The sequence below is a fragment of the Syngnathus typhle genome, linkage group LG8 (genome assembly GCF_033458585.1).
Source record: "Syngnathus typhle isolate RoL2023-S1 ecotype Sweden linkage group LG8, RoL_Styp_1.0, whole genome shotgun sequence".
In the NCBI taxonomy this organism is placed as follows: domain Eukaryota; kingdom Metazoa; phylum Chordata; class Actinopteri; order Syngnathiformes; family Syngnathidae; genus Syngnathus; species Syngnathus typhle.
In genome coordinates, this window is record NC_083745.1 from 558,068 (window position 1) to 576,372 (window position 18,305).

The 18,305-nt window shown below is 45.9% G+C and overlaps 2 protein-coding genes across 7 annotated transcripts; one reads left to right on the top strand and one right to left on the bottom strand.

Annotated features, from left to right (window-relative positions):
* The first annotated feature begins 24 nt into the window (after window positions 1-24).
* On the top strand, window positions 25-7,105 carry LOC133157964 (B-cadherin-like). Its single transcript, XM_061284669.1, has 18 exons — window positions 25-448; window positions 1,178-1,292; window positions 1,742-1,830; window positions 2,048-2,158; window positions 2,591-2,722; window positions 2,845-3,000; window positions 3,085-3,229; window positions 3,461-3,633; window positions 3,797-3,925; window positions 3,999-4,184; window positions 4,265-4,509; window positions 4,574-4,716; window positions 4,854-4,945; window positions 5,241-5,373; window positions 5,452-5,670; window positions 5,763-5,893; window positions 6,025-6,168; window positions 6,299-7,105. Exons 1-18 carry the CDS (start codon window positions 395-397, stop codon window positions 6,512-6,514), a joined length of 2,613 nt encoding a protein of 870 aa, XP_061140653.1. The 5' UTR covers window positions 25-394; the 3' UTR covers window positions 6,515-7,105.
* A 2,308-nt stretch (window positions 7,106-9,413) lies between these two features.
* rasgrp3 (RAS guanyl releasing protein 3 (calcium and DAG-regulated)) lies at window positions 9,414-17,954 on the bottom strand. Of its 6 annotated transcripts, XM_061284676.1 has the most exons (18): window positions 17,708-17,954; window positions 15,193-15,298; window positions 14,971-15,070; window positions 14,755-14,817; window positions 14,504-14,635; window positions 14,210-14,357; window positions 13,780-13,953; window positions 13,510-13,626; window positions 13,278-13,344; window positions 13,072-13,187; window positions 12,922-13,002; window positions 12,676-12,792; window positions 12,487-12,602; window positions 12,144-12,291; window positions 11,917-11,953; window positions 11,426-11,581; window positions 11,011-11,360; window positions 9,414-10,627 (listed from the first exon to the last, which is right to left on the bottom strand). In XM_061284676.1, the coding sequence occupies exons 2-18, from the start codon at window positions 15,260-15,262 to the stop codon at window positions 10,619-10,621; spliced, it is 2,001 nt and encodes a 666-aa protein (XP_061140660.1). In that variant the 5' UTR covers window positions 15,263-15,298; window positions 17,708-17,954; the 3' UTR covers window positions 9,414-10,618. The 6 variants fall into 6 exon arrangements, 5 of the variants coding, with proteins under 5 accessions (XP_061140660.1, XP_061140659.1, XP_061140658.1 ...); XM_061284675.1 differs by having other exon boundaries at window positions 12,922-13,187; XM_061284674.1 differs by having other exon boundaries at window positions 13,072-13,344.
* Between the last annotated feature and the right edge of the window lie 351 nt (window positions 17,955-18,305).

Consider the following 18,305-nt stretch of genomic DNA (forward strand, 5'->3'; position numbering starts at 1 on the left):
AGAAAGTTGTAGCTCTACAGCTCCAAGCATCGATACAGATCTTCTTTCAAAAGCTCGTCTGTCCGTATTTGTGACGAAGCGGTTATAGAAACTGTCGGTCTGTCGGTATCTGGCGTGGAAGACAGGCGTGTCTCAGGCCATCCATCCTCCCTCCCAGCGTGTCCTTATGTGGAAGGCGGAAGTGGCGCACCTGTGACCTGACGTCACACATTGAAACTACCTGCAGCTCCGACAGTGTTCACTTCGACAACTCGCTCGCCCAAGTAAGGGCGTCCGTCCGTCCGTCCGTCCGTTGACACGACTCTTCTCCGCTCCGGTCCGGCCTGCTGAGCAATACACCATTTATTCGATCGTCAGCATTTCAAAGAGTGCTTTTGTGGATCATAGCGGCCAGATGAGGGCCGCCACGTTTGCGGTGTGGGGGGGAACTTTGGCCGTCGTTCTTCAGGTGAGCTTCAATTACGTGCCGATTTCGTTTTTTCAGAAGGTCCATTTCTTTTCCGGATTCATTTGTTCTAAAACCCCACTTTGTATATGGCGTTTATGTTAGCGCTTGCCTTTCGGTAAATTGATTTAGTCGCCGTAAATTGGCCGGATATTTCACCTTGAGAGCGAGATATTGGAGGTGATTTTTTTTCCATACATCTTTCGATTGTCTGTTGGATTGACCTGATTCTATTTTAACATTCGGATGGACTCAAACTGGCAAGACGTTGAAAGACGTTTGGAAGTGCGGTGCGTGTCTTCGAACGTAGCAAAAGGGCCTCGCCTCGCCTCGCCTCGCCTCGCCTCGCCCCGCCCCGCCCCGACAGGTTAACGCTCGCCTTTACTGAATTTGAAAGACTCGTCTATATTTGTTTGATATTTATTGCAATCTGAAATCATCCAAACGATTGCGGAATAAATCGGCCAAGCTCCTGTTTCAGTATTGCATATCAGACACGCATTTGGCCTTTTAGATGATTGCCTTTTTTCGCCGCGTAACTGCGTAATTAAAAACAAATCGTGGCTGTTTTGACCTTAGCATTGTAGTCAAGTATGAGGAACGACTTGAACCGACACACAAACTAAGCGTTGAAACAAAGTGATGAATGAGTCCAGCTTGAAAGTTAAGACTAAATAGCCGAATGTCCGATTTGCTCGCATGCACACTCACTCCCTGTTGATGTTCTTTTAGGCTTGGGCCGTAGTTTCTGCTGAAGAGCAATCATGCGTGCCTGGCTTTGAGTCAGACATGAAGTTTGTCACTGTGAGCAGAAAGCACTTGGGAAGGGGCACCGTGTTGGGCAAAGGTAAGAGCAATCACAAAGTTGATTGTCATTTGGCTTTGGTTGATTATCATTTGTCTGCGTCATTGTTTCTTATGCTTATGACGTGAATCCAAATCTTTCAAAGAGGAAAGGTCTCAAATGTTGAAATGCGTTTCATGAGTGATACTGGGAGGTCAAAAGCAGCTCAAGTCTCAGCTTGCGTTAGCTCGCCTAATGATCTTTCCCGCACGCACTAAATGTCCCCAAGCCTGTTTTGCAAAGGCTTTCTTTTCAAAGCATGTCAACAGCTGCAAGGATAGAGCACTGCTTTTTTTTTTTTTTCTCTCCCCCTCTCTTAAGGCAACAACACTGCCTGGAGAGTATTGTAAAAGTACATTTTCAAGGATATTCCCACCGAGGACAAATTAGTTTACTCACTTTCTTAACGCAATGACACAACAAAACATTGTCAATTCTTTTGTCTGTTCCAGTGGACTTCTCAGACTGCTCAGGTCGCACAAGATTTCGTTTTACAAGTGAAGACTCGCGTTTCTCGGTCCAAACTGATGGTGTCATGAAGGTGAGCTACTTTGTTTCATTTCTAATGCTGCTTGTTTTGTCACCACAACTGGAGCCTTGTATGAATGAAACACAATCCATCTCTAACTAAGGAAGTAGATGGTGGACTGCTTGTCCTTGCGCAGTGAAATGTATTATATAATAAAAAACAAAAAGCTAAACAATGTGCTGGCCTATATATATAAATTATTATTATTTTTTTTGTTCCTTTCATTCAGGTCAACAGGCCGGTGTCTCTTCATGAAGGTCAAATTGACTTTTTGATGCACACCTGGGACTCTCAAGGGCGCAAGATGACCATTCCGGTCAGGCTATTATATCAGTCAGAGGTAGGATGAGATAGCAGCACCCCCAACAAACGCATCCTTGTAGTTGTTTTCCAAAAATATGCAGAACAGTACTAGGTATTTTCATGTGGCGTTCGCCTACCCTTCTCATTAGTGCTCAACTATATTTGCTTCAAGTCCAAAATGATGCTAATACAGTTTAAGGTTGATTGTATGACTCGACTTTGGATGGTCAGCTGTTCATTTAAGCCGGAAAATAACATGAATTGCATATTTGCGCCCTCTTGTGGCTGCATTGAAATGTGCAAAATATGGTTGCACTTTTTCTTTTCTTTTTTTTACTTTGAGAGTCATCCAAATGAAGTTGGAGAAGGGGGAAATATCTAGCATAGCGGCGCTCGAGCATCTACCTTGGTGTCCAAAGGTGTGCTGTAGCACAAGTGTTCATTTCCTGCTCCCGTTGTGTGATTTTAGAGAACCGAAGTGCCAGTCTTGCAATTCCCCCAATCTAATGGAGGATTACGGAGGAGAAAGAGAGACTGGGTGATTCCAGACATTAACGTTGCGGAGAATGACCGAGGTCCTTATCCCCTCAAAGTATCTCAAGTAAGGCCCGTTTTTTGAGTTTTGGATTGTGCAAGTAATACTTGGAATGCAAAAACACAGAAAGCCAACCGGCCAGCCAACTAGCCAGCCAACTAGCCTCACTTCTCCTCCCTTCTGTGTAGATTCGGTCCAATGAAGACAAACAGAAGAGGATCTTTTATAGCATCACTGGTCCAGGAGCTGATCAGCCTCCTGTTGGTCTTTTCACCATGGACAGAACCACCGGGAATCTTTACCTCACACAACCACTGGACAGGGAAAAGCAGCCCAGGTACTTGGTGAGTGAGGTCCTCTTTTGGAGAAATCCATGCTTAAAATGTCTACTGCTGTACACACTCCTACCATTGTCCATCTGTGTGCAGTTTAAAGCCTACGCCGTGGCAGAAGGTGCTGGAAACGCTGAGGAGCCCATGGACATTATTGTCAATGTCATTGATCAAAATGACAATAACCCTGTTTTTGAAAAGGATACCTTCTTGGGAGAAGTGGCTGAGGCATCACCACCAGGTATTTGCTAACGAATGCATGTCTTTATTCAACACATCATAATGAGAAAAAATGCATGAGAAGGTATGTTTGAAGACAGGATTTAGAAAAGAAAAAAGAGATATATATACTGTGTAGTAGGGCAAGTTCAGCGACTGATCACCTCTCCTCGATACACAATCATTCATTTGAAATTCAAACGACCTACCTGCCGGTTGTCATAGCATAGATTTGTCCTTTTTCACTTGCCAGGTTATGAGGTCATAAAGGTGAACGCCACGGATGCGGATCAGGAAAACAATGACAATTCTGATATCCGCTACCGTATTGTGAGTCAAGATCCCGAGTTTCCTGCGGCAAATCTTTTTAGCATTAATCCAGTGACTGGCGCCATCCGAATCAATGCCGGCGGCTTAGACAGAGAGGTGAGGCCTTTTTTGCACCTGCGTCCTTCCTATGTGTGGCAAAGCCATTTTTATTGGCACTACAGGTCAAATGTTGTCAGTGCACCATGCAGACAAGGAAATGGTTTTTGTAAATTTGAACAAAATTCGAGTCACCCATCCGCCTCTCCTTCGTTCTGAACAGAAATATCCCAGGTACACTTTAGAAGTGGAGGCAGCTGACCTGGGGGGTAGGGGGCTGACTGGAAAGGCCAAAGTGATTCTCACTGTGACGGATAGCAACGACAATGCGCCACAATTCACCCAGAACTCGGTGAGTAGCTGTTTTGTTTATGTTGCTCCTGAATTGTCCCAGGCTTTTTAGTTTCACCTCTTAATTTCCGCAGTACGATGCATCGGTGGAAGAAAATAAAGTGGACGTTATAGTCTTGAAGATGACCGTAACCGATGGTGATGAACCACATTCTCCAGCCTGGAATGCAAAGTTCAAGATTATTAACGGTGACCCCAAAAAATTGTTCTCGGTGGAAACCGGAAGCAACAAGAACGAGGGAATCATTACGACTGTCAAGGTATCAAATGGAGTCCTTTTTTTCACAGCACAATCTAATGACCTGGACAGGATTGGAATCTCTTTTTCTGAACAACGCAGGGTCTGGACTTTGAGCAGAACAGCAAACATACCTTGTTGGTTGTCGTGGAGAATGAAGTTCCCTTTGCTATTCCCCTGCCCACCTCCACGGCCACCGTGATTGTAAACGTGCTTGACGTTAACGAAGCCCCGGTCTTTGATCCGGTGGAGAAATCGGTGTCGAAACCCGAAGACGTTCCCGTCGACGGCGACGTGGTGCAGTACACCGCTTCGGATCCAGACATCGCACGCAAGCAGACTGTCATGTGAGACGACTTGTTTCTTTTGCCGGCATTTTGCATCGAAGCTGAATTGGTTTCTCCAACGCAGGTATAAAATCGTGAGTGACCCGGCTGGATGGTTAAACGTGGCCAAAGATACAGGCCTGATCACTGTGAAGCATGCCATGGACAGAGAGTCCATCTTTGTCAAGGACAACAAATACACAGCGCTCATTGGCGCCTATGACAATGGTAAGTAAGACGCAAAGGCTTTCAAGAAGCTTCTTAAACGTCCGCACGGCCCAGTTGGAGCGGGCTCCAAATTCAGACATTCGTAAGAATGAAATTCAAGGGAAGAGTTCTTTGAGCTTGCCTTGTCTGTCCACTAGATGAAGTTCCAGCCACAGGAACAGGTACGCTGATGATCCTCCTTGAAGATGTGAATGACAACGCACCCACCATTGAGGAGCGTTTTTTTACGGTAAAAGTCCCTTTGCAGCTCCAATTTTTGAATGCAGCCATTTGGTTTCTGCATAGTTCCTTTTTTTGGTGCACTTTCAATCTCAAACGTGTTAACTTGCCCAGGTCGAGGGGAGAAAATTCATTTCAATGTTTCAAAGAAAACGGCGATTTGTTTTTTTTCCCCCCTGCAGACAACGATGTGTTGCCGCCCCCCCTCCCCCCAATGCACTTGTGACTTTGAGAACCACTGATGGCATTTTTTTTGACTGAATTTTTCAAGCCGCAACTCCTGAATCCAATGTCGTGTTCCCCAGGTGTGCAACAAAAAACCCGTGCCTCAGTTGCTGTCGGTAACCGATAAAGACGGACCCGGCTTTGCTGCTCCGTACAGAGTCGCCTTGGAGGGGGCGTCGAGGAACAACTGGACGGCCAGAATGAACGACTCCAGTATGGATTGCACCACCTTTTCCTTTGCTCATTTGCAAATGCGTGACTGTCGTAACGCCAGTCCGTCTGTTGTTGTAGAAACGGGAATTATCTTGAACTTGGCCACGGAGCTGCCGAGCGGCGAATACACGGTGATTCTTCGAGTGGCGGACAACCAGGGTTTGGAGCAAGACAGCACGGTTCAGGCCAAAGTGTGCGACTGCACCGGGGAAGATGTCATGTGCAAAGGACGCGTGGCTGCCGGCGCAGACCTTCCCGTTATCCTGGGAATCCTGGGAGGAATCCTTTTGCTCCTCTGTGAGTCTGACATTGGCTTTGACTTTCTTTCATCGCAGCGATGTTTGTTTGAGTTGCTCTAATGGCGTCTCTCTCCCGCCTCGTGCGCTCAGTGCTGCTGCTACTACTGCTGCTGTTAGCCAGACGGCGAAGGGGAGAACCCAAAGAGCCGCTACTGCAGGACGACGACATCCGAGACAACATCTACTACTATGACGAAGAGGGAGGTGGCGAGGATGACCAGGTACAAACACAATTCGCTCACGTGAGCCCGCAGGAACCACAATCCATCACCATGAATACAAATGTATCCGAATCCGTCTCTGTCGACTTTTTCTAACTTGAAGTGACCATTTATACGACACTGTCTTCTAGGACTACGATCTCGGTGTTCTCCACCAAGGTTTAGACAACCGTCCTGAGGTGTTCAGGAATGACGTGAAGCCAGTCTACCTTACAGCTCCGCAGTACCGACCTCGTCCTGCCAACCCAGAGGAAATCGGCAACTTCATTGATGACGTGAGTCGAGTGCATACTGTTTAGCATTTGTGATGTGTTGATACCGTACACAAAGTACGTCGAAAAAGCTGAGATTGTTTTGCCGCTCTAACAAGCCCTTGCTTCCTTGCTTCCTTCCGCTCGATTGCAGAACCTGAAGGCTGCTGACAACGACCCGACGGCGCCCCCCTACGACTCCCTGCTGGTGTTTGACTATGAGGGAGGCGGCTCAGATGCGGGAAGCCTGTCCACTCTCAACTCCTCCAGCAGCGGCGACCAGGACTACGACCACCTTGGCGACTGGGGGCCTCGCTTCAAAAAGCTCTCTGATATGTTCGGGGGAGGAGAAGATGACGACATGCTGTAAATGGACCAAAGGGCAGAATGGGTGTAGAACGCATGAGAGAGGGGATGGATGGATGGATGGATGGATGGATGGATGGATGGATGGAGCCCGAATGTGAGCATGGACTGATGAGTTGAAACATTCAGACTGTTCATTGCACATTCCCGTTGTCCGTAAGAGCCACTGCTCGAAAGCCAAAGGAGGCCAGGCCTCTTTGATTGTGTCTTGTCGTAATGACCCATTTGGAATAGCTACTCGTAGTTTCTATTCCCTTTGGAGACTTTTTTTTTTGCTTGGTTGGTTGGTGTGTTTAAAGAACCATAGCTTGAATATCATTGAATTTGTCAACGGGTCTTTGGAAAAACTTGCAGATGCACTGGTCAACTCAAAAGTTTATTGCGCTAATGTGGACTTCTCAGTGCCTCAGTTTTGTACTATTGCTTCTTTTGAATTGAGGCATCTGTTTAATTTCTTGTTTTGGATGACAATCTTCCATAACCTACATGGAATCATTTTTTACTTTAATGTGGTAATACAATTTTGCTAATGCTTCCAAATGAACTTAAAACCTTTGTTAAATTTGGAATTTTATAAAGTTATCTTAAAACAGTCTCTGATCTGTGGCTCGCCTTTCATTCAACAATCTGGACTAATTGTACTGACTATTGGCATCATAAAACATTTGAGGATGGATTCACTTCCACCACTGCAATTCAGAAAAGGCTTTCTTTCAGGACATCAACAAACTTAATAATCATGTTTCCCATTTTATCATGGCACCACTTTCCTTTGCACCATGGGGATTTCATTTTTTTTCCATTTTACAGTCTTCAAATATCTAGATCAAATTATGCTGCCTTCTGAATGTCACTTAGTACTTGTGGATAATTATCAAACTCATGTGTGTTTAGCAAGGTTTTTTTTTCCCCTCCCTCTTTTATTTACTTATCTAGGCTGTTCTAAAACACCAGCTCGTATACTTGATACATATTAGATGAAGTAAAACAAATCCCGTCCTTTACTTCATATGGTGGACTGGCACAAACGTTTGCAGTGCTGAGGACATTTGGAGCCATAGAACAAAGTTATTTTGGAGCACCGATGGATGGATGGATGGATGGATGGATGGATGGATGGATGGATGGCCGAGCGCTTGGGCACATTGACGCACGGTAGTGTTGTTCAAAAGAACGAATCTTTTCAGTGAACTGGAGTTTTAGTTCATATGACCTCAACCAGTAGGTGTCGGTAATACGCATTGGAGCTGGTGCAACCTCGCCGTAAGTCAAACAAAACGAAGAAGAGAATGACGTCATTTCCCGTTCGCCAACTGAACGGAGCTGTGAGTCAACGAGTCAGTGCGAGAGTCATTTGAATCTCCAGTTCATCGCGAGAACGGATCAGTGAGGGAACCAATCCGGACTTTCCCGTTCGCAGACGATCAATGAGTGAAATGCCTTGTGCATCAACGGTTCAGTCAGTGAAGGTGTTGCGTCGTCTGCGTCCTGGCGTCAACTATGGAAGCCAGAATGTCGATTTACGATGGAAAGAAAGAACCACTCACTGAAACACCCACCGCTTCTTTTATGCACCTTTTCTCCAAGCTAACGGCTAACTTGATTGCATGAAGGGATGCGCCGTTATGCAAAAAACGGGGAGGTGATGCTTCACTTTGGCTTATCTTGATTTTATAAGTTAAAGATCGTGAGCGGCATTTCAACCCCTTACACCAGTGCTTCTCAAATAGTGGGGCGCGCCCCCCTTGGGGGGCGCAGTGCTATTCCTGGGGGGGCGCGTGTGACCCTGGGGAACAGGCTTTTTTTTTGGCAGTACTAGAATAAAGTGTAATTGCGCGTTTACTACAGCAGGGGGCAGTGGCGCTCTCATTGTTACTTCTGTCACGTTTGCGACAGTGCAAATTGTGAATCAGTCACCTAGGCTGTAGCAGAACAAACAATCCATGGTCTTCAGATGCCACGCTGTCGCCATCTCCTGGTCAGCTAATGAAATGCTTTTGCTGTTTTTTTTTCCCTCTCAATTAAAATAAATCAATCAGCCAGTTGGCGCTCTCATTGTTACTTCTGTCACGTTTGCGACAGTGCAACATTTTACGACTTACAAGACAAGTTAGAATAGTCACGGTGGGGAGGGGGGGCGCGAATAGTTTTCTTCTTGCTAGGGGGGGGCGTAACAGAAAATAATTGAGAAGCACTGGTTTAAATAAAGGTTAACCTAAAAAAAAAAAAAAAAAGTGAACCCTGAACTTTGAACCCGCGGTGACCCCGCGGTGACCCCGTGGTGACCCCGTGGTGACCCCTGGGTGACCTTTGAACCCTGAACTTTTAACTCTAGTTAAAAATCGAAAATGTGCACATGACCCCGTGAACTTTGAACCGACCTTTGACCCCTGGGTGAACTTTGAACCCGCGGTGACCCCGCCGTGACCCCGTGGTGACCCCGTGGTGACCCCTGGGTGACCTTTGAACCCTGAACTTTTAACTCTAGTTAAAAATCGAAAATGTGCACATGACCCCGTGAACTTTGAACCGACCTTTGACCCCTGGGTGAACTTTGAACCGTAAACTTTGACCTTTGACCCCTAGCTAATTACGTTTTTTTTTAAACCGGCATAGCAGAACGACCCATGGTCTTCAGATGCCGCGCTGTCGCCATCTCCTGGTCAGTTAGTGAAATGCTTTTGCTGATGTTTTTTTTTTCTCTCAATTAAAACAAATCAATTAGCCAGTTGGTTTTCTTTATTTAATATCTATTAGCAGACAAAACCAAATTGTGAATCAGTCACCTAGGCTATAGCAGAACAAACAATCCATGGTCTTCAGATGCCACGCTGTCGCCATCTCCTGGTCAGCTAGTGAAATGCTTTTGCGTTTTTTTTTCCCTCTCAATTAAAACAAATCAATTAGCCAGTTGGTTTTCTTTATTTAATATCTATTAGCAGACAAAACCAAATTGTGAATCAGTCACCTAGGCTATAGCAGAACAAACAATCCATGGTCTTCAGATGCCACGCTGTCGCCATCTCCTGGTCAGCTAGTGAAATGCTTTTGCTGTTTTTTTTTCCTCTCAATTAAAACAAATCAATCAGCCAGTTGGTTTTCTTTATTTAATCTCTGATATCAGACAAAACCAAATTGTGAATCAGTCACCTAGGCCAGTGCTTCTCAAATAGTGGGGCGCACCTGTGACCTTTGCCCATGATATTTCCCTAATAAAGCGGCCTGTTATGAGGTACACTTGAAAATGTCGGTGTACCTAATGGAGTGTCCGTGTGATTCCCTCGTTAAGCGCACCTGCGTGAAAACTTTTAGCTCCTGCGGAAGGTGAAAGGAGCTAAAAGTTTTCACGCAGGTGCGCTTAACGAGGGAATCACACGGACACTCCATTAGGTACACAGGCCAGTTCATTAGGGAAACATCATGGCCAAAGCTGAACTGAAAGTGAAAAGTGCCACACCCGCCCTCACCCCCACCTCCTGATTGGCTGGTTGATCTGTGAGAAAACGCGCAAGTGGCCTTTCAGTGACATGTGCTAAGCACGAATGTCGGACGTCGGCATCGAGCCCTTCCTTCCTTCCTTCCTTTTTAGCTCCACTTTCCCTTGTACTGTTACTTCACAATCCACATGCAAGTGGACTATTATCTATTAGCTATTGTCTTTGTCCAAATGTTCATCCAAAAGTCAAACACTAAATTAAGATTGGTGTGACAAAGGAAATTGCCTCTATTAAGCCTTTGTCCAAATGTTTCCCACTCGTGCTGCTGACGTTATGGTGTCTTCTGGAGACTGCTCCAAATAAAGTCCACCATCCATCCTCTGCTCTCAAAGCTGGGAGTGAGAAGGACTGCTCGCTCTCCTGTCCATTGTGCTTCTCCTTTCTCACAGATCACATGTTGCCCTGTTACTGAACAAAGCGGGCCTTAGCACATTTCGCTGTCAGCGCCGGAGCCCGCCGTGACCCGACGATGACACACACACACACACTCCGTGAATGGGGAACATCAATCAGAGAGCCGTGCACCTTCCCAGACAGAAGAACTTCCTGGTACCAGCCACCAGGGTCTTTCTGGACCGCTGAGACTGGCGATTCACACACAGGTTACCAAGTCAGCTGTCCTGAAAGAAAGGGACGAGAAATTCTATTTGAATTAGGAGCTTTGGAACTTTCACTACACGCTTATTCCCCAACTCAGATGAATTTAGGCGATTAGGGATTCTTCATGTGGCCCCAAATTAAAAATGGGCACGATGGAGTTGCCACGTGGACAGTGTCTGCAATCATCGGGGTGCTGCAGCCTATCCCGGCCGAAAGAGAAAATCTGCTGAGATGGACTCTCCAGGTCACCCCAAACTGAACGAGTCGACCCGATCATAAAGAAAATGTATTGCTCTCATTTGAGTTCTTGCATAAGTCCCCTTGTGACTGATTGGTTCAAGTTGTCATCAATAATGGTCATCTTCTAACATATGAACACAATGCTCCTGTTTGCTTCTCTTACCTTCCCTCTGCGATCTTGAATCTGCACGAGGACATCGGTCTTGTCCAGAGCGGGACGGCCGCGCTGCACCAAATGTGTCGGCCGTGGCCCGTTATCCCGGTTGTCCCACGAGGCGAGAGCTTTATTCGGACCGCTCCGGTATTTGCTTTTGGGGAAGGTGTGTGATCGTCTGTCAGCTGTGCTCCCCCAGCTGTGTTGTGACCACAGAGGTTCAGTCTGCGTGGCCTGGCTGATAGTGGCCCTCTGCAGGCGGACGGAGATCCTCTGGGCCGAGCCGGTCATCAGGGTGATGCTTTTTGTAGGACGGGCTGATGCCATGACAGCGGGGAACTCAAACACCTCATCCTTGTCTGAAGCAAACAAAACGGATGATGGGAATGCATCGGGAGCATTCGGCACGCAAAGTAGAACTGACCACCGCTACAGGTGTGGAGTGCAGGGCTGCTGGGCAACGAGCCGTGCGTCATCAGTCTGTCGGGGGTCACGCACCCAAAGGAACCAGAGCGCAGCAGCTTCCTGCAAGCCAGAACCAGCAACTCCCGACATTGTTTATGGCAGTTGACGCCGCAGTCTGTGAAGTCCAAATGGAAATTCATCAAGTCCGCTTGGAAAACAAAAAGGTGCTCCTTGCTCGGGAGATCTTTTAGGACAATCTCAGGTGTCAGCTTTAACATAGGAGACAATCATGCAACAGGCCTTCTTCCAAGTTTATGGAATTACTGGAGCAGGTGTCATGAAACAAAGCTTATGGACAAGTGAGTATTGTCTAGTGGGAGTCCAAATACAATCAGTGTTATTTCATTGAATGGACGTCAACCAGGTTTACAGTGACATCAACACGCCCGTGTCGAATATGAACCCACAACATAACATAGTATATAATTGTTGTTGTTCTATCTATCATACCTTTACACTTGTAGCCCTGTTTGATGATGCCCCAGAGCTGCAGGAGAAGAGGAAGAAAAGAACAGCAATGTAAGATTGATGGCGAGCAAACAATAAAGGACAGCCGGCTGGCCCTTCCTGACTTGGCTTTCAAGCACACAATGTGAAGAAACGTTTCCCTTTTCATGTGCTAAGTCCAAGGAGATGCATGCAGGCAGGCAGGCTGCTAACACTCAAGATCTACGTACAAAGCCAGCGCAGTGTGCACAGAAGGTGGGCTTCAGATACGTCATTTCCTGGAAGTTGTGCAAAAATCCCGGACCCATCTCACACTGAAGCAGCGGGTTGGCTCGAAGGAAATACGCAATCATCTCGTCTTTACTGATCAGGCCGTCTCTGTGACAGACAGACAGACAGACAGACAGACGGAAAGGTGAGGATTGCAAGGACAAAAAGAAAGATGCCATCTCATTCAACTCCCGTTATTCAGTACGCTCACTGCTGTTAGTGACGGTTTGCAATTGAAAAAAAAGTCGGCAATAATTTATATACATACATATGTACATATGATACATGTTTAATGGCACTCACTGATCTTTATCCAAAACACAGAAGGAGTCCAGGAAGGGAAAGTTAGCGGCAATATTTTCAAAGTCTTCTTGAGAAATAAAACCATCATGGTCGGGGTCATAGTTCCTGAACACTGACTGCGGGAAGAAGAGAAAAGTCATGTTCCAGTCCAACGTCCATCTGCCAATGGGACGGACACGCTGCACTCACATCCACCACTTTCCGGATGTGTTTGTTGACCACAGTGGGATCCGGTTTGGTCGGGACGCCTGAGGCCCAGTCCAGCGGTACCAGCGGCTTGTTGGGAGGAGCTGTGGGAGAGGTTGGCTGCAAAAGACACGTCACTGACTAGACCAGTTGGCTATCGAGAATGCTAACAATACTGAATCCAACAATCTTGGAAGAAGCATTTCTGGAGGTACTATTCTGATGATGGACAGACAGACACTCACTTACCAGCGATTTGGGATGACGCGGTTCCCGGAGCAGTGACAATTCATAAATCTCATCCTCGGTGTAGTAAAGGTCTAAAGAAAGCTGAAAAGATTTGGCCTTTGTTAAAGCCGCAGTAGGTTGGACACTGAAGCCTTTCGATATTGGAGGCACCGTGAGCAGGTAGATCAGGTCCATGTTGGGCTCCACTTGGGCCGCTGCGTTCTGCAATGTCACCAGCTCGTTGAAAGTCACGTAGAGCTGCTGCATCTTCACCAGGTTGACCTTGTCTTGCACCCAGTCAGGGAAGACCACATGCACTGCTATGAGGTCCTTCAGGTGCACACCCAGGATGGGGATTTTAAAGCCTTGGCACTCACTGAAGGCCTTGCGGTAGTACGAGTAGTTATTGTTGGAAGAGACGAGTTCGGTCATCTGGCGCCACATCTGCGTTTGGGTTCAGACGGTTTGCAATTGTTCATGTCACAACTTGTTGCCATTGTTCTTATTCTATTCATTGCTTTTATAGAGTGACAATCAGCGGCGGCTGCTACTCATTGTGGATGAGTCTTTCCCGAAAGAAATAGAAGGATCAGCTTTGTGTTGACCTACCTTAACTACCTCCGCAGAGAGATACGATTGCGTCTCCTTCAGACGAGAAATGGAGCTGTGGCTCAGCCCTCCCACCACTGCCATCAAAGTGTTAAAGTTGTGCAGCTGAAGAAGTTTCTGATGGGAAACAGTCATTTGTCCAAATGAGTGTGCGTGACTTGATGGAACAAATGGCACTGATAGCATTATGAGGATGAGGATGAGGATGATGACGATGGCACTGCACTGGAAATATTAAAACAACAACAACCTTTTGTGTGGTTGCCTTACCTGAGCCACACGGATGTATTTGGTGATAACCTCTGCCCTGGTTAGAGGTGTCAGCTTGCTTAACACCATAAGTTGGACCCACTGTGAAACTCCATTGAACAGAGCAATGGAGCGTTCCAGTGTCGGATTGTCCACCAGACAACCGTGGATCACGTAGCTTTTGTAATCAGGGAACTGGAGACACAACAAAAGGATAGGCAACGGATTACAATTGATCATTAGTCATCAATCGTAATCCATTCAATCAATGGAAGAGGAAGAATGTTGCTTTCAAACAAATGCACAATGGAACCTCCAGAGGCTAAAGTCATGCAATTTGGAGTCACGGCAAAATGATGAGAAGCCTGCTCTGGACCAGAATGTTGCTCCACCTGTGTTCCAGAGGCTGTCAAACAAGAAGGAAGAAAGAAAGAAAGAAAGTTGCACGTACCGAGATCCTCCTGATGGATTTAAACTCCAAAAAAGTCAGATGTTCCGCAAGCTCCATGGGTTCAAGGTGGTCAAACAACAGCGAAGCTTTCCCTTTCTTCACCTGCTTTTGACGCTGCGTCAACTTGCGCATCCAGTCATACGAAGGACTGCGAGAACCATTGACAATGAATGCTTAGAAATAATGAATCATTCATTCCATTTGTATAGCGCGTTTCAAAAAGCCAAAGACGCTTGTAATAAGAAGAAGAATGAATGTGTCCATCCATTCCAAAAACCAAGCGCCATTACTTACATGGTGGAAATGTCAATCAGTTTGAAATGCTCCTCACAGCTGAGCCTTTCAGCAACTTCCCTGAACTCTTCTGTTATCCGTATCAGACCCAAGTCCAGGTCGAATTCTGCAGGGAATGTCCCTATCCAGTACCTGAACACAAAAAAGCATGACACATCTGTGACTTTGCGATGATTCGTGAAATGGAAAGAAAAAAAAAAAAAATGCAAAGCCACGTACGACAGACGTGCCCATGTGACGGACGGCGTTACCTCATTAAGTAACAAATCTTCAGTCTTGTTTTCTGGCAGTCATCAGCGTTGCAGTCGCGATACGTACAATTTTGTCAAGGACCATTTTGGATTGGAAAACATTGAATGGACGGTAACAAACAGCAACATGACAAACACATTCCATTTCTGCCATTTTGCTCCATCAGCAAGTGGAGTACAAGTTACCACTCCTGCTTCTATTATGAATGGGGATATCTCATCAGAAGTTTCCCAGCCAGTTCTGAAGATGGAACATACCAGCGATGCATCAGCAGAAGCATGCGGGGAAGGTTGGCATGTAGCTTGCCGTTGTCGTCTGGGAACAAATTTGACGTTTGGATTTGAAATACTAACCATGACATTCCAACATCAAACAAATAGGAATGGCAATAGCAAGTGATGTGGCTACACCAGCTTTGAATGGAAGGAAGCGCTCACCAAATGCATGAATGCATTCATTCAAGAGGGCGTCAAGAGAAGCTGCCTTTCCCAGTATCGACGATCCCATGTTGTTGAGTCCAAGAGTGGATCTTTTGCAGTATCCCTGAGAGATGAGAGAAATGAAACCTTCTCTCATTCTCGGTCACCGACCACAAAAGGAACTTTGAAAAAACATTCACGCTCATAGACTTTGTAGCGTCATTTGAAACATCTGCCATGAAAGAAAATCATTTTTCCTCTTCCACTTGGGAATTCTGTCCCGCGCTGAGCATTTGATCTCCTATGCGGTCCGACATTTCGACATTCCAAAATCGTGCAAAATCACCATTGTGATTCTGATGTTATGGTGACGGAAGACTGAATTGTGTGAATATGAGTCCTGCTGGCCACCTGGCGTGGCCTTTTGGCTTGGCCAGCATCCGCGACCCGAGTGCTGTAGATAATAGACCAATGGAAATTGATTTGTATCAGGCAGCTCAACAAAAAGTCTCAGTTGCGCCCGCTTTTCTCCAACAAAGCTCTTTTGATTGAGAGTCACTCTACTCCACTTCATAGTGTTAGTATTTGTCTGCACATCCACAAATCACAGAAAAAAAAGTCATCGACGGAAGTTCTGCTAATAATCCCGTCAGCCATGCAAGCATCTGTTTATTGTGACACTCACAGCAATATCAAATGAGACTCAGATGAACGAACGCTGATATCTGAGGGTAATTCTCAAGTTTCATTTCAAAACTTTAGTTATGGTTGTTGATTGATTGATTGATTGATTTGAAAGATGAAGCTAATTCTTGCTGCTGACTTGATGCTTTCTTCTTTTATGGCTTGAGTGTACACGTTCCAGTCAGCTGTGTCCTTTAGCATGACTTGTTATTTGCTGCTTTACAATGGGTCACTGTGTCCCTGCCTGCCTCTGGTTAGCAGATGCGTCATTGGAACGACTGTATATACACATGCACATTCAGACAGCCGTGCACTAATAGCACTCGCGAAGGAGCAAAGCAACACGACTTGCTTCTGTTGAAAATGGGAAGAGTGGCTTTGTCATTGTCATGGCAACCCTGGCTTGTCCATTTGAAATGTCTCTCAAATACGACACACGTTTCCCTTTGGTGCGCCGCTTTGGCAAATTTGCCACACAGTTCAATATTTCTCCAAGAGTTATAATGATTCTAACAAACTGGCTTCTTTGACTTCAAACCATGTGCTTGTTAAATGGACTTATTATCACATTAGATTTGCGAGAGGGAAGTTTCCGTTTACAAGCGCAACCAAAGAGGATCCTTAGAGTCAACAATATGCTAAACAGCTGCATAAGACAGCTCCAACACTACTCGGACTTGAGTCTTAACAGGAATCAAGGTGACAATTCCACAAATGTAAGACAAATGACACTTTGAAATAGATCTTACCCACTGAAAAGAGTGCCGAGTGCCAGGAAAGCAGATAGGAACTGGTGCAAGCTGTTAAGTGGAGAGAGTGAGAGACAGAGAGAGAGAGAGACAGAGAGAGAGCACGCCACCATATGACCTCCTCCTCTTCCTCCTCCTTCTTGTTAGTAAACACAGCCAACCTAAGCAGCAGGACCACAGCAATGTCACCACACACACATAAAGCACTGGAATTGTAAATATAGATTCATTTCTAAATCAAAGGGGTGCTTGGGAAAAATATTTGTCAAAACCGAATCGTACACTCATGACTTCATCTGTGGGGAAACCAATCAGCCTTCTGGCCAGATCTTTCGCCTCTAATCTCACTTTCACCATACCATTGTGCAAGTGTAGTACTAAAGACAGAAAGCATCATTAATGAGTTGTCAACCTACACCCCCCCCCATCTATGGGTCCACACATTGATCCAATCCAAGGCTGATGTCATAAATTGTGATGCTGCGCAAGTTATTATCTATTGTCCCTTCTCCAGAGCCATGCTGTTCCACTGCATTGCCAGTAAATGTCCACCACCACAATAAAAAGAACAAAAGAGTCTCCTGTTGCACAACAGAAGCGTTCGGACACCATGACGCCATCCATATCTTATACGTGCATGGTATCTTCTTTAAAGTTTGTCAATCTGCTTGATAGTACAGCATGTTCCTGCGGAGGAATCCAGCACTTACCAGTATTTTGTATGCTAACACCATTTGGACAGCCAATGAAATCATTCTGAAATAATATTGCACGCTTTGAGCAGCAAATTTGAATGAATTGCTTCTTCATCTCTGTATGAACGTGAATTTGAGGGCAAAACTGAATTTAGGGTGGCCACTCATTATTTTGTGCCACCGACAGGAAGTGGAGAGAGTAAGTTGAAGCTTCAAGAGCTTTTTTTTTTTTTGGCCATGTTTGAGCGTGCCAAAGAAGGAATTGAAGCTCTTGGCTACTTTTCCAATCATCTCCTGCTACAAAGAGAAGAGCTTTTTCAAATTCTTATCTTTCCTACCGACTATAGCCTTTTCTAAACTTGCCAAGGTCAAATAAAGACAGAGCTGAAGCCATACTGCACGTACCTCATCGATGATGAAGCCTTGAAAGCATATCCACAAGAAGGTTTGAGCCGCAAGGGTCAGAAGAGGCCATTGGCTCCAAATGGGAATATTTTCAATTGAGTCTGCGTCTCCCTTTCCATGTGCCAGCAGCAGCGGCCAGCCACACTGCTGCTCCACAATGGCTGATTCCTATTTGTAACTTGTTTGTCCAAATGGCTATTAGACTTCCTTCAATTGTTTGCCCAACTTAGTCGTCCTGCCTGCCTGCCTGCACGGGGAGGGGGGGGGGGGGGGGGGGGCTAAATTTAGTGACTGCACAAGGTGGAGTGGAAAGCAAAGCAGGAAACGGACAAACCTAGTGAAAATATGCACGCTTGCTCATGCGCTCGCTCCTTCATCCGTAAATTTGCAGCTAATTGAACAAGCACCATAGTTCCAAAGGAGCAAAACATTTGGAGTGAGTCATTCTCCCATCGGTTTATTATTGCGCTTGCTCACTTGCCAAACGGAGTGCTGATTGGATGTGTGCGTGCGTGTCTCCATTGTTCTGGATTGCTGCGAGAGGGTCAGCCCATCCCATATTCCTCTCTGATGACGTTGTTTGCATTGTTTTGTCTCT

What these genes read in the sequence shown, in the direction of transcription:
- rasgrp3 (XM_061284672.1), bottom strand. Translation starts at nt 15,262, where the DNA reads ATGGGATCGTCGATACTGGGAAAGGCAGCTTCTCTTGACGCCCTCTTG. An exon ending in GTGCACACTGCGCTGGCTTT is followed by an intron (nt 11,954 to 12,143) that starts GTACGTAGATCT and finishes CTTCTCCTGCAG; the next exon opens with CTCTGGGGCATCATCAAACA. An exon ending in ACTCCACACCTGTAGCGGTG is followed by an intron (nt 11,361 to 11,425) that starts GTCAGTTCTACT and finishes TGTTTGCTTCAG; the next exon opens with ACAAGGATGAGGTGTTTGAG.
- LOC133157964 (XM_061284669.1), top strand. Translation starts at nt 395, where the DNA reads ATGAGGGCCGCCACGTTTGCGGTGTGGGGGGGAACTTTGGCCGTCGTT. An exon ending in AAACTGATGGTGTCATGAAG is followed by an intron (nt 1,831 to 2,047) that starts GTGAGCTACTTT and finishes CCTTTCATTCAG; the next exon opens with GTCAACAGGCCGGTGTCTCT. An exon ending in GGCTATTATATCAGTCAGAG is followed by an intron (nt 2,159 to 2,590) that starts GTAGGATGAGAT and finishes GTGTGATTTTAG; the next exon opens with AGAACCGAAGTGCCAGTCTT.